This window comes from Mastigoproctus giganteus, chromosome 3 (genome assembly GCF_048544385.1).
Source record: "Mastigoproctus giganteus isolate SK-2022 chromosome 3, ASM4854438v1, whole genome shotgun sequence".
Taxonomy (NCBI): Eukaryota; Metazoa; Arthropoda; class Arachnida; order Uropygi; family Thelyphonidae; genus Mastigoproctus; species Mastigoproctus giganteus.
The window spans coordinates 18399468-18415297 of NC_143577.1; the positions used below are offsets into that span (position 1 = coordinate 18399468).

Here is a 15830-nt window from a genome sequence, read left to right on the forward strand (position 1 = left end):
GACTAAGAAAAAAAAACAATCTTAAAAATAAAATAAATAAAACATTCTAGGAGTTATATAATATAAGTATTTTTAATACATTAAAGACATTTAAAGAGTAACTCTTCTGCAATTTTGCGCTGAAAATTCTTTTATTTGATCATCACATTGTAATTCTTAGGTTAAATCACAGTTTATGGAAAGAATTGATACGGTAAATAATTTAATCTTTCATTGGTCATTGTTGTCCTATATTTGTTTTCTATATAAGACATCCTGGAGAAGGATCACTCCGCCTCACAGCTGGTGATTGGCAACGCCAAAAAAATTTTTAAGATTGTATAGCAATTTGGAAAAACATCGACAAGTTTCTTTTCATAAATTAGCTTGAATATATCACCGCATGAGTCTGGCTTAGTCTGTAAGTAGGATTTTAACTGAATGCATTCATTGACTAAATATTCGTCTATGTCATCCGAATAATAATCAACAACATTACGTGCACTTCCCAAGTCAATATTTTCGATATAATGTCTTGCAAATCCATTAAAAATTTGAATCTTTTGCTAAATTCCCCATAGACATGGTCTCTTCTGTATAAATCCATAATCAACTTATCTAATGCAACGTTAAGGTATCCCGTTTAAATTTTTCTGCTCCATTTAGCGAAACTTTCTCTGTAGATTTATCCGAAAATTTTGAAGTAATACGTCTCTTTTTTAAATCACTGTATTCTTTTTGCACACTAGTACTTAATTCTAATGACGTAATTAATTTCTCACCTTCACATATGTCTAAGCCTGGGGTCTGCACTTTTTTGTTAACTAAATTGAATCTCTCTAAAATTTCTTCCCAAAAAACAGTTTAAAAAAATGCGATTTCAAGTTTCGCCAAATTATTATATAAATTCCGTGCCTCTCTTCGAAAATCAAGTTTCTCATCCATATTGTCACTAAACGTTTTTAATATGTTCATGATATCGCCGTAACTATTTTTTAAAGCTCTAACAGCATCATAGTGACAAGACCATCTAGTCTGGCTTAAACTTTTTATCGAAAATGTTAGTTTTGTTTCACGATTTAGAAGCTCCCACCTACAGGTAGTTGCAGAAAAGAAAACACATTTGTTGCACTACTCCAAAAAAGTTCACAATTTGAGTCGCAACTTTAACCGCTTCCCCATCAACTAGATTTAAGGGAATGCTCAGCACACGGCACATAATCAGCGCATTTATTTTTTTTTGTTTGAGATGTGCTTGCAAGCCATTGTATGTATCGGCCGGACATGTTTGCAGCGTTGTCAAAAGACTGTCCTCTACAATTATCCAGTGGCAGTCCATTTTTTTCTAGAAATTCTTGTAAGGAATTGAATAAAGATAAGCCACTGTGACTACTAATTTTGATGAACGATACACATCTTTTATACACTTTTCCCTCAAAATAATATCGTACTATAATAGCTAGTTGGTCATTGTGGGACAAATCTGGTGTCGAGTCCATCACAATTGAGTAGTACTTTGCATCGTCACTATTTATTTCAGCTATAATTCTTTTTATTACTTGTTTTCCCATAATCTCTATTATTTGTTCATAAACTGTTTTTGATAAGTACAAAGTGAAAGGTTTTGGTCGCAGTTCTCGTTGTTGGATATGTTCGCGCATGAATGGATCGAACTCTGCTAGCAATTCCAGAGCCCCCATAAAATTACCATTGTGCGGAGAGCCAAATATTTCCTCGTGACCTCTGAATGCTAAGCCCCTTACACTTAAATATTTCACCACTGCAATAACACGTTTTAGGACATTGTAGTAATATTCCGTATCTTTTCTTAGTTGCTCTTGCAACTGCTTGTCAACAGACTTATTTTCTTTACGTGTTAACCATACTAACAATGATTTCTTATGTTCATTAGAATTTTCGTGACTTTCTAAACAAGGTCCTATATGTTTCCAGTCAGAGAATCCGGTTGTGTATTGAGAAGGGACTTTAGAGAAAAGTTTGCAGACTAGACAAAAGACACTTCCCATACTGGTACAATAGCACAACCAAGATCTTTCCAGTAATTGAGCATTTTTTATTTTTTTCGTAAAGTACTTATTTGAAAATGATCTGTTTTGTTCTTTGTAATTCCTTATTGAAACTGGATATATATTTTTGGCATCTTTATTTTGGAAATAAGTCATTTCACGTGAGAGACAGTGATTAATAAAATTATCATTTAACTATGTAGGCCACAAACCTACGTCAACATATTTAGCGAGCAACTCTGCATTTTCTAAAGCCTCTTCATCACTATCTTCTTGCAAAACTACAACAGAGACTTCAGAGAACTGGTCATCGTCTAGATCTTGTATATTTTTGTCTGGTACTGAATGTCCGTCAACATCAACATTGTTTTCAGAGGTTCTCGGTTGTGATTCTAGTTCTAGTAATTCTTCGTTATTGTTATATACATTTTGTTGTTTTTTCTGTGTCTCTTCGGTTAAATTATTCTCTCTTTCGCTTATTACTGCATCTATATCGTTTAGATTCTCATTTTTATTTTCCAATACAAAAAAATTTGAAATTTTGGCACATTTACTTCTTTCTTTTTCTCTATTTAATTGTATTTTTCGTTTTTCAGCTCCGCTTTTATATTTTCTACCAGACATTTTTTTTAGATATTTATTTAATCTGAAAAGAAATTAAAAAAAAACCTAAAAAAAACAATCCACCACCATATTAGGTTAGTTGTTGAAGGGGGGGGGGGGTTTAAGTTAATATAAAATAACTTAAACATTTTTTAAGTTATTTTATATTATATTATTTTTATTATTTACTTAAAAATTTTCTTATTAACTATCTAAAAATTTGCAATTCGCCGAACACCCTATTGACATCTTTATCACCCCCACGTACGCAAATCTGACTACAATTTTCAGAAAATTCCAATTTCTAGGGTGTGTAAAGCATTGTTAGCAGAACATTAAAGCCACACATTTTGTTTACAAAATTTAACAAACTGTTAATGAGCATACAACATTTACATAAAAGAAACAAATAATTACATACAAGCTTCCTAATTTCATATACATATGTAAACCATGCTACAATACACTACTCTCTCTCTCTCTATACAAACTGATGTTAATAATTCTCAATATGAGAATTATTAACATCAGTTTGTATCAGTTGTATTTTACATAAAATTGACTCCACAATGATTACTCAATCATTAGCTCTTAGAATTTTTTTTCTTTCTTTCTCTTACATCAATAATATTTACTTCAGATCTTATTACTCCTTTAGAATCTTTGTTTTAGCCTCTCACACATAAAACGTATTACGTCCGGTACCCTCTTATCTCAATAACATTCCTTATAGGTCACCCATTCTGCCTTAATTAATATCCTAGTTATCACCTTAGTCATCCCTCTTTACTCACGAGGTTTATCTATTAATAAAATTTATTTCTCTTTACACCTCATCTGATATGTTACCTTGTCTGGCACTTGGCCTAATTTAATGACATAGGTTAACCTATCCTTACAGTACTACCCTTATAAATAAAATTTCTTTGCTAATTCCTTTACATTATTACTTTGATTTTACTACTCCTGAACCACCCTTACATTTATTCATAATCATTAACAACAGGAATGTTCCTTTCTTTTACAAGGACTATCATTCAATGGCTTACAGAGCTGGGTTATGAGTCCTTGAGTTCAGGATTCAATAAAGAAACAAGGAACAGACTTACTTTCCGACATCGCCGCTACTTCCAATGTCCTCGCGTTCAGGTTTCCCATGCGGCTGACAGGCTTACTTCAGTTTCGTGGGCTCTCCGATTTTCCTTCGAGACTGCTTGGGGGCACTCCGGTTTTCTTTCGAGGCTGACAGGCTTACTTTCACTTCTGGGGCACTCTTGATATGTGGACATGTGTTTTTGTAAAGGGCGGCTCCTAGAACGTGCGTTCAACTCCGCCTCGTATCTCTGTGAAGAACAGTATCACTACAAATGGGCCAGATGTGTGTGACGTCGGTTTGTGTGTATTGTGTGTGTGTTATGTTGTTCTGTTCTGGCCTCTTGGCTACCCAGAAGCATCAGTCACCTGGATAGATGATTCTGGGTACTCGTCCACACCACGGGAAGCACTCTTGATATGACGCACCTTCTTGTGTAGACGATATATTCACAGGTGTACATACCTGGCTCATTCTCTTTACAAGGGCCTGCATTACCAAACTCGCTTACCTCCACTTCAACCCACACTCATGACCTTCTTTCTCCCCTCTGACCACACCACACAGTAGTCAGACACAGAATGCTCTTTTCTCTCAATCTTTCTTTCCCCGAACTTCACTCTTCCCCTCAAGTTTGGTACCCCTCCCCCCAATTAATCCTTCCCCCTCTGTTTAAATTTACATTCCTTTCCATTTGCCAACACAATTCTCCCAAGCTGTCTCCCTAGCGCGCAAACCAACCCTTTTCTCGAACTTTCTTATTTTTTTCTCACAGGCAGTATGACCCTTTCACGTCCACCGGCAACCTCCAAAAACACTCATTTTCGTTTCACACCTTTCTCTCTAAATGTATCCGAATACCCAAAAAATCAGTCAGCCTGACGCCGTTTTTAATTTGACCCGAACACTGGACGTCTACTCATTTCCTGTTTTGGCTCCAACGGTGTCATAGATCAAAGGAGGCGCCTCGCATAATCCTGCTTCACGTCTTATTGTTCTTCCTTAAGCAACCCCTTCACGCCCGTTCTCAAATGGCACCCCTTTACTTAGTCCTGCTGTCGCTGTTTGCTCTCTCATATTACTCTACTTGAATTACTTGTTTACCCCTTTGCTACTATTCTCAATTCTCACGCTTAAACTATCCCATCACTAAATCTAGGGTTCTTCAAACTTTAACATTACTTCTAGTAAAACAATTATTTTTATTTTAAATTTGTACGATTTTACATCTTACATTGTCATTGTCAAGTAGGCAAGCTTATAGCTTACGCCGCTTACTAGTGCCTACCGCTTACTTCAAATAAACGGTATCCAGTTATTTTTATTATGGCTCATTTCGAGGAAATGCAAAAAACGATTGAATTTACGTGCCGACAAAATATTTCCGGAGAGTGATTTAACTTATATTTATTTAGTATTCAGTAAACTTTGCCGATACTTACCAGTGAAGAAACGAAGCACGTGAACAGTACACTTCACTGAACGAATGACTATTTAATATTCAACTATACTGTACTATACATAACCTCAAATGCCAAACGGTGAGAGTTACGCTTTAGAGGAGCTAGACTTGCACTCCCCCCATTCCGACGTTGCCACATTATTTGCATAATTGACAAATTACAAAGTATATTTTGATTTTACCGACAGAGGCGATAGAAGACAGCCGTATTTACTATTTACTGTCATTTAAAACATTGATATTTAATATTTTATTCAAATCCAATAGTGTTGCAGAGCAACGATTTAAACTTTATCTAGGTACATGTACGATAAAAATTTTGTATAATTTATTTTTTCTTAAATTTTTATTTTAAATTGTTTTTATTTATTTTTTTTTTTTTTGACCGCGAAGGGGCCCTTTGATTGAACGGAGCCCTGGGCTGCAGACCATAAAGACCATGCCTAAATCCGCCCCTGAGAGGAAGTCTACTAAGTGGCCTCGGAAGTGTGTTGAGAGGAGTCAAAAATGTGGCATTTTGTTGAAAAAGTGTAATACAGTGTTTGTTTCAACCTTCTATCACAACTACTTCTGCGTGACTAAAAATTTTTCTTGGATCCCCTCGTACGAGATACATCTATAACGGTGTGCGTAGGGAGAGGAAATTAGCCCTCCCCTTTTAGGAGGAGGTGCATCATTTTTCCCTTTTTTAAATTGGGACACCAAACAAACCGGCCTTAAAACGCACACAATTTACAGACTCGCAGAGCACTAGTTACTTTATCGTCAATGCAAAACAATCCTCACCAATGTGTAAAATCCTAAATCAGATCAAAATACAATAAAAGATAGGCTTTGTGACAGCAATAGAGTATTTGATGGTGGAGGGGGGGGGGGGTTAGATTGCCAATTTCATTGACGGACGGCACATGCTTTTCTCCTCCTTTGCTAACAACAAAAATCTCACCACGTGTAGGTAAGCAGATACCAAGGTCGCTACCCTTGGTTATCTTCCGACAGTAGGAGGGAACTAATCACCAAGGGCTCCAGGCACTTTTAAGGAAAGGAATGGCACGTGGTGTTGGAAAAAGAAACAGGTCAATGGAAATCACATCTTCACCTATCGGGAGTTGATACCAAATAAGCGGAGCCGTGCCGAGGGTGAGGCGAACGAGGCTCTTTCCTCAGGTTAAAAGCTGAAAGGGAGCGCCGAAAGAAAGATTAAATAATTTCCGACGTTGCCATCAGTAACAGTAGGGCGCAATTTTTCATTCTTGCCTCAGGTACTAAAATTGTTCGGCACGGCCTGCAAATAAGATCTCGTTTCTATGCAGCACCCGTACAGTACGATCTACCAAATACAAATACGACCACCTTTATTCAAAAGGATATAGCTGTCACATAATTCCATAAAAGTAATTAGAACATAAATCCTGTTATTTTTATTTTTTAATACGTTTCAAAGCTTAAAGCTTCTTAATCTCTTTATTTTATTTTAATAAACTTCATTGTGGCTTCATACTATATCTGATCTAAAATTAATTTGTTTTAAATCTTGTAAAATGAACATTAAATAAAATAAATAGTTCAACTAGGTGGCGCTATCGCTCTTAGCCAATATTAAGTTTCCTTTTACCAACGATGAAATATACCTCATCTAAAATTTGTTTTTTTTATATTGTAAAATGAATATTAAATAAATTAAATAATTCTACTAGGTGGCGCTACTGCTCTTAGTCAGTATTGCTTCGCATCAGAAAGTTTCCTTTTACTAACAATTAAATTTAAATAATTATTATTTAACTTACTAAAGGATTCTCTAAAACTTAGTAAATTATTATTTTGTGTTATAAGTATGAAATCATGGAAAAAAACACAACACCTTTGATCATTTTTTAATGAGAAAAGATCAAATTCACATTTATGTCGTTAGTTTGCCAAAGACAACAAAAACAACCACTTCATACAATAGGAACAAGAGGGAGGCAACAAAACTTCACCTAGAGGTTACCATAAATAAGGGGAAGCCCTTCAATAGAATCAAATCAGAGGACGCCATCGACTCACTCAATCTGAACAGTTGGCTCGACCATATACTAATCCACTACACCAATGGAATTCCCAATCAATTCTATTTCAACAGGCCCCTTAAATTCAGTTCAACTCACCAAATATCAGCTGATTGATGCAATAAATAGTTTAGCACCTACAGCCGCATCCTGTGCCGACGGGATTCCTCAGTTTATGCTGAAATGCCCGAGTACATTTATTGCTGATCCCATTCTGTCGTTATTTAACAAAATCCTTCATCAAAAATTCTTCCTTCCTATATGGCATGTCTATCTAGTAAGACCGCTGCCAAAAATACACTCTGCTTCTCAGCCCTGTCACTTCCGTCCAATTTCTTCTGCATCAAGCTTATTAAAGCTCTTTGAGAAATCTCTTCTGAAAACGTTAACCATCCAAATAATGCCACATCAGCCACCGCAGATCCACTATGCTACCCGGTCAAGATCCAACGCTACAAATCTAGTCATTACCACTACCAAGATCCTCCAGGCATTTGAGTATAGTTCGGAAATCACCGTTACGTATATCGACGTCCAGGCGGCATTTGATTCCGTATCCGTTCACGCGTTGGCAAGGCTACTACGTGAGTACTACCTCATTGGCGGAGTCGTGCTATGGTTTATTCAGACAATGTTTGAGAACAGGACTATTATTCTTCGCGATATCAATCGATGCTACACCAGAACTATTACAGCTGGAGTGCCACAGGGTGAGGTCCTCTGTGGTATCTTGTTCTCTGCTGTTCTTCTGCCGTTCGTGATGGGTCGAACTGATTGTTTGGTTGTTGTTTTTTTTTAGGAGCATCAGCAACTAAGGCCATATTGCTCCGGGGATATGCGGTGATCATTCCCTAATCTTTCCACATCCTCCGTATTTGGTGGTCACGGGCTCGAACCCCGGTCTAATCAAGAAGTGTGTGCTACCACTGCTGCTCCTGCCCATCTGGCTACGGAGGCGCCGGTCGAACTGATATCATCACCTTCGCTGATGATATAAAGCTGTTCACTGTTATCAACCCTGGAGACACTGGTGACTACACAAATCCCTTAATCCTACAGAAAATCCAGAACCTCGAGGCATTCCTCTCCCATTTTGGCCTTCACATCAATCAAACTTTGCTTATTGGAGGCTTGAAGTGGTGAAATCCATGTTTAGTCTCTAGAGCAAAGTTTCCGGCATCCCCCTCCCCCAATACTTCTCCTTCAACCCATGCAAGGTACTAAGTACTATAGGTTTTGATACCTTTCGTGTTTGGGGTTTTCATAAAAAAAAAAAATCATGAGAAGTTGAAACAGTTGATTTTCTCCCTCAAACGGAACCCAACAATGGTGCAACCCAATCAAAGAGGATCCGCAATTTCTGCTGTTCAGCAACACACCGATCTGGGCGTTATTTTTGACCAGAAGCTCTGCTTCTACCACACATAGGCTACCTGCAAATAAAGTTCTGTCGGCTCCGGTGGACGCTTAAGCAACAACTTATGCATGTCCATGACCAGGCTGTTGGGTGCAGATATATTAAGACGTGTCTATCCGGTCATACTTTATGGCGCAGAATCTAGAAGTCAACTGCCAAACAACGCATATGAGACGGAATTTCGCGGGCGAATTTTGGCTACTGAAGTGGGCCATATGGAAGTTTCGGCTTTCCCCTGCACCAAGGACCACCCAGATGTCGGCAGCTCTAAACATCAGACGTCTTTCTGCCATTATCCATGAGAGAAGACTCGTCTTTGTTGTAAAAATGATGGATTGGCATTATTTCGGAACCAGACTTCTGGGCTAACTGCGGATGGAGAATCTAGTTACCAAGCTTTCGGGCCAATTCAGTCCTTCACGCCACCCCAAACCGGTTAAAGTTATCTGATCGGTTTTTAACCGTGCAAATGCTGCAATTCATACACTCCTTGGATGGCGACCTCTGCAAGTTCGCAGTCGAAAAAAAATATAGGCAGAACTTACTCCACCGACCTCCTTCTCAGGACTACGTCACAGGAAATTAGAACCTGCTCCCGAGGACCTGTCCATCACTGCCGTGGATCCATCACTATATTGTTCCAACTTTCTGCGCCTGCTCGGATGACTCCATCACTGTAAAAGGACTGCTCCCTGGAGAATAATTTAACTTGATAACATGCTGTTGTGTATATCGTTTCATATGTAAATTTGTAATTTTTTCTCCAATGTTTAATCCTTCACTTGTATAATTAGTAATATTTTTTTCCCTCCTATCTCATCTTTGTTTATTACATTGTATTAGCCTTTACTGTAAACCCCTAGCTTGTAGCCGTGAAGGGTATTGTGTACGGCGTGTGCCTTTTATATGCAATAAAAAAGTTTTTCTTTTAAAGTTTTATTTTAAATTCCTTAGTACTAATTGGAATTTAAAATATTTCGCCAGCTTACTGTAGCTGAGCAAAAAAATCTCTGCTTGTTATTTCTTCACTAATGGCATCGAAAACAATAAGAAAATGTTTATCAAAAAGACGAACACAGAAAAGTCGATTAAAAAAATATATTATTTCCCAGTTGGAAAGCACCTATATCTTTAAAATTAACTGTCATTAGAAACATTACGCGGATCTTTTAGAAACATAGTGACAATTCGAACGTGGGCGAGCAAGGAAAATGTGGATCTTTCTTTTTCAGGCCGTAAATTTTAAGAGGATTACAGCCCATTAAGTCCAATCAACTACAAATAAATAGACAACTAGTTTTTATTTTTAATAACGGGCTGTTAACGTAATTTTAAGCAATACGCTGTGGACGAAAACAGCTCTGTTCTATGCAAATCATTGGCCCCAAGAGGAAATAGAAGAATCTAAAGACGAGAACTTTCTTTGTGTAATGACTACATTGGTGGAGCTATATTCATTCTTTAAGGCAACCGAGACGTTCACAGACATTGTTAAAGACTGAAGATGAGAGGTGAAGCTATCGGGAAAACATGTGGCGACAAATAGCAGATATAAAAAGGTAGTCTTGGAGTCGTAAACTGAAATGGCCAGCAGGCTGAGAGTAATAAAGATGTCGTAATAAACATTCCAACGATCTCTAGCCATACGAATCCGTGTGAAGCAGTAATGGATATGTACGGAAAAGAGTCGACCATGACGCATGAAATATTCAAGCAAATTAACCCCCCCCCCCCCCAATTCTTCAGAGACTGTTCTTCTTAAGAACATCCCACTTTACGTCCTGATTGCGCTTTCATTAATAATTTTTATCCTTTTTGTTTCATTTACTGAGAGAAACGGAGCTTCCCTATTTATACCAATGAAAAATACTGAATATTTTAAACGTCGCGCTTAATTCTAAAAATTTTATTTTTTATTTTAGAATTTATTTATTATTAGTTATTTATTTTTATAAATTTAATATTTATTGCATATTATAAAAAAATAATAATACCACGTTTGTAGACAATAACGCTAAAGACATGAAGTACGGTTCATTCGGTCATAAATATAAGTTATCCATTCACCAATCAACCCTTTGGTCAACGAAGTATACAAGGTAACTATGGCAACAGAGAAATGTCATCGGATCTGGAGCAAGACATTTTAGTGGCAGAAGGTAGTTTTATTGTTGCAGCAGTGGTCTTTGAAGAGTAGCAATTATTAGTGGGATGCATAACTTGCCTTTTTCCAGAGAGGAAAATATATTTATTTCGAAACATTATCTTGCATCTAAATCATTTTTGCAATGCTAAAGGACAGTCAGTAATAAATATCCGAACCGGGTCACATTTATTGGATTATTGCAAATTCGGTTGCATTTTAGTTGTATAACCCTGTATACACAAGCTGATCATTTAATTCGCAGAACAGCAACGTAACTGTACAACCACTCAAGGTTCCGTAGATGGAAACTTCCTGTAGATGGCAGGAGTGCGTATGTCCAAGCATACGCTGACATAGCTGCAAGTTTTGACATGTTATCTGACAGTTGAAAAGTGGCTTTATGTACATGCTGTACTTGTGAACAATTTTTTTCTGCTGGTCAGCTGATATAGTGCATTTCGCCTGTCTTCATCCGCAATATTCCGAGTCTTTGTAATTGCTCGAAAGTGATGGAAGTCCTCGGTTGCGAGTTGTCAGCCACCGACTTCTTTAATGCGCTATTGTCACTTGAAATTTTAGTTTTCCTCCAACACGTGCCACTGTAAACCTCTGCAATTTCTCTCAGAATCTCTGTAGTACTCATACCACGTCGAACACGATTACGTATAGCCTAACGTTTCTCAGTCTTCAATTCTCCCATTTGGCAGCTCACAAAACGTTTTGCATTTACAGAAGTAAATGCAGTCCAGTTTGCAACAACTAACGGACATCAGAACTTACAACTGCATCAGCGTATCATTAAACCACACTCTCCAGCCATCTACCGGCAGTTTTACAAAACTTGAGTGGTTGTACGGTGGCGCTATCATTCTGAAAATTTTATAGTATACATGGTAAGAAAAGGTCGAAACTTTTTTTTAAAATCAGAATATTGCAATTCTTAGTACGAGGCCTCCCTTCACTTAAAATATTTTAATGACTTTAAACTAAGCAAAAATCTAAAAATGGCTATTACAGCTTCAAGAAAACAGATTCCGAATATCAAATAAATAAACCATAAATAAATTATAATAAGAAATAAATATACAGTGAAACTTCGATTTATGTACCTCGACTTAACCAACTTTGGATTAAATGGGCGAAATAGATTTCGTTGCCACCAGGGAAAACCGGGAACTACCATCATCTTGTTAAGTGCTTGTCTCAGCTATATTTCTTTGTTATAACTTCACTTACAGAGTATCATCATGGCCGCTAAGAAAACTAGTGGAAAAAGAAAGCATGTGTATCTGAGTGTTGCTGAGAAATTAAAGTTGAGACATAGGACTCTGGTGAGTGTTTCCTGCGTATGAGAAATATGGCGCATATAACGGTGTCTGGAAAAACTTTATTCAAAGTCTGAATAGTTTTTCGAGACACCGCTATACCGTCACAGTAAATTAACTGCATCTATGTAGTATTTTTCTGATCCTGTTAATTCTCTTCGCATGTAGTACAGTGGCTATAATCACTGTCTCCCCACATCGAGGGGGGAGGAGAAGGCCCGGATTCGAACCGTGTCAATGAAGTGAGGAATTCATGGGTGTTTTTTTTTTTTTTCTCACTGACTAGCTGATTAGGTCTTGGACGAGGTTAGCAAGGTTTTATCGATCAGGCAAACCGACCAGAGAACGCGCAATTTACAGACAACACATACGGGTAGAAAAAGTAATTATCGGGTGGTCCTAATGTGACAGACAGGTAATTCAAGCATGACTTTCTGTACAGTTTCAAAAACAATAATTTGACTCTTTAAATGTACAAGCAAATACAATTTAAATTTTTTAAATTAAAATATTTTAAAAACCAAGATGTTAAATTATAATAAATCAATAAACTTGAATGGTTAGTTGTCGTAGGCAATCAGCAACTTATTGTGCCATTATAATACATGTATGTCTGTAAATTGCGTGTGTTCTGTGGTCGATTTTCTGTTTGCTGGACGAAAAACCTGAGTTTCCAGGAGAAAGAAAACCATACTACCCTTGCCTGAGCCCGATTAACTCAGCCACATTGTGAAAAATATCCATTAAAATTCCTCGCGTCATTGACCGGATTCGAACTCAGGTCTTTTCCACCGGTGTAGGGAGTACGGTGACTATACGAATTGGCTACCCACGAGATCAATAAACTAACGCATTAACACAGATTATTTTATGACAAGATAACTTAACTTCCTCAGCTGCATCAGAGCCGGTGAGAGGCTTCGTGCAGATATAACAGACAGTGGCGGATTCAGGGTAGGGGCACCGGGGAACGTGCCCCCCTGTCGTTTTTCGGAAAATATACTCCAATTGTTTAAATTCCCTTTCGCTACAAAAAAAAAAAAAAAAAATTTTTTTCATTATTAACATAGGATTTTATTTATTTTTGCATTGTGTCTCAGCTATTTTCAACTGACCACAGTTGGCAACACTGATGCTAATGTGACTGCCATTCTAGTGCACAAAATGGTGCCCCTCCTGATATTTTTTTCTGGATCCGCCACTGATAACAGGAATACGGTTAAAAAGATCCCCACCACTCTTGACATTGTTCACTCACTCATTTGCTGTGATATGATACTTAAAGACTATAAAAAATGAGAAAGTTTCTTAGAACAAGTAAAAAAAAGTGTATATCCCTAAATATTTAAGTTATGTTAACTATAAAGGGCGCGAATGAAATTGATAAAATAACGAAAAACCAGTAAAGTGAGTATTCATGTCCGGAAGCCTTTAAAGGAATGGCTGTTGCCATTAATTTAATACTAAAATCCTGGTTACATTACCGACATCTCAAATGCAATTCAGTATCCCAAAGAAATCAAATCATTGCTTACCTTCAACACTGGCGATGTAACCCCAATTGATGGCCAAGGATAACAAGATGATGCTGGCGGCCATAGTGGCCACCACTGATCACCACGCCACCTGGAAGCCACACTAGTGGCTTAGAATACGGTCTGTTTCTTATAAACCTAAAATCAACAAAAAAAAAAAAAAACATTTTCTAAATATTTCTCCGCATACTTAAATTTGCAGTTCTGTACCTAAAATACAAAAAAGTAAAATAAAATTATTCAAACGATAGAAAGGAATTGAATAATCAGAAAAACAGCATGTAAATTAAACAACATATGGTAAGAAAAAAGCTGAAAGTTTGTTTTTTACCAGAAGATTGCAAATCGTTTGCGTGATATTTTTCGAAACTCGAACAATGGGCAAAATACGTGGCAGAGTCAAAGCTTTCGCTCATTTCGATGAAAAGCGAACACATGTTTCACCTTTTTTCGTCCCCCATAAACTGACTGAACTCGCATGCCTACACTAATCATTGACTACGCATATTTGTAAATGTCCTGGCATCTGCAGACATAAATATAAAAACAAGCAGCGTTTCAAAGGTTTTGAAGCTTGTTGACCCATCTACCACAACGAATTCAGCCTAAGTCCACTCGTACTGTTGGATTCCGACTCCTTTAGAAAGTTTTGAGCTAACAGAATTAAAAATAAATTTTAAAAGGTTCACGCTGCACGTATGAGGCATGACTATTACACAGACGTTTTGCATTTTGTTAACAAAAATAATAAAAATGAGCATCGGGGAAAAAAAAACAAGAAACATCCTTTAAAAGCACTGAGCCATCTGTGGGGTTAGAAAAAAATATGCACCAGTGTCCCAGTCTCCATGATTTTCGATGGCTCATAGCTCACAAATTATAGAAACAGATGGAGTACACGTGAATGCCACTTCTGCAGCCTCTTCTGTTGGTCTGTGTCGGACGGAGGGCACAAAACAGGTCTGTTTCCTTAGTAAAGACCACCACCGAAGCTACTGGAACCCATAAAATTCAATTTCCCATTTTCATCATATGCTAGGTCATTCCTGATGAGGAATCCGTTTAAATATTTGACAGCTGTGCTAACATTCGCGTTTTCCGTTGTATTTAATTATGCGAAAATATTTTAAGGACCCGTCTGCACCAGCTTTTCGCTGTAGCAGACAAGTCGGCGGAAGTTAAACACGTGTTGCTATGACGTTGAATTCAAAGAAGGGATCCATAAAACCGTCCGACAATACTACTCGCTTTCTATTCCTCGTCTGTGTGTATGTGGGGGGATTAGTAGGGGAGACACTGCAGCTCAATCCTTTCTTGCCTTATGTAATTGGAGCGGTTAAATAATTTCGTTTGAGTCTGAGTAGAGGTACTGGAGTTTTGCCAACACGTAACAGATTAATTCTCTCTCTCCAAATCCACTAGCCAAGGGAAAGATACATATGCAAATGAATACAACACGAACCAATCGCTTTGTATTTTTAGACCCATTTATTCAAAGTTACCTCATTCTCCAATGCCCGTGAAAACAATAGAGAAATACTGCGAGGATTAGGTATATTCTGTCATTAAAACGCGCAATTTAATTAAATTCTGAAGAATTTAATCATTGTACAAACGCACTTCAGATAACGGAATTTTCAGTTGTTGACTCTTAAGACATTATTCTACCCAATGAATTTCCATTTTTAGGGAAACTACACTTGCATTTAGTGGGAATGATAAACACTACATCCAGATTAAGAGGGATCATTACATTCTGTACTGTTTGAGCAGGATGATGACACACAAGCAAGAGTTTACTCTTTATGATCAAGTAGTTCAGACAATGGATGACCTCGATAGCGGACAGTAAACCTTAATTCGATAATTTCTGTAAGCAGCAGTTAAATAATACTTCTAGAACTTTCGATTATTATTATATGAGGGCTGTGCAATAAAGAAGATCATAATTTTTCATGAACGACCGTACTGCTTACTATTTCTAGCTGAGCTGCGAAATTTAAGACCAAACCAAGCTGCATTGCATAGCAACTGCGGAGTTGACTTGTGAGCACGGGTGACCTTGGCAGTCGGTCAAGTTTATGCCTGTTCAGTTTCGCCTATGCTAACAATGGACATGACACGCGAGGAACAGAATGTGCCCTCAAATTTTGTCATTAAATTTTCACCATATCAATCACCACAGAACCCATAAA

At 37.4% G+C, this 15830-nt stretch overlaps 1 protein-coding gene across 1 annotated transcript in view; it reads right to left on the reverse strand.

The window, feature by feature from the left end:
- LOC150087761 (transforming growth factor beta receptor type 3-like) overlaps nt 1-15830 on the reverse strand; it is a 371467-nt gene that overhangs the window by 304892 nt on the left and 50745 nt on the right. Inside the window, exon 2 of the mRNA XM_090369867.1 lies at nt 13636-13773. Coding sequence (XP_090225993.1) covers nt 13636-13699 — 64 coding nt within the window. The 5' untranslated portion in view covers nt 13700-13773. The remainder of the gene's footprint in view (nt 1-13635; nt 13774-15830) is intronic.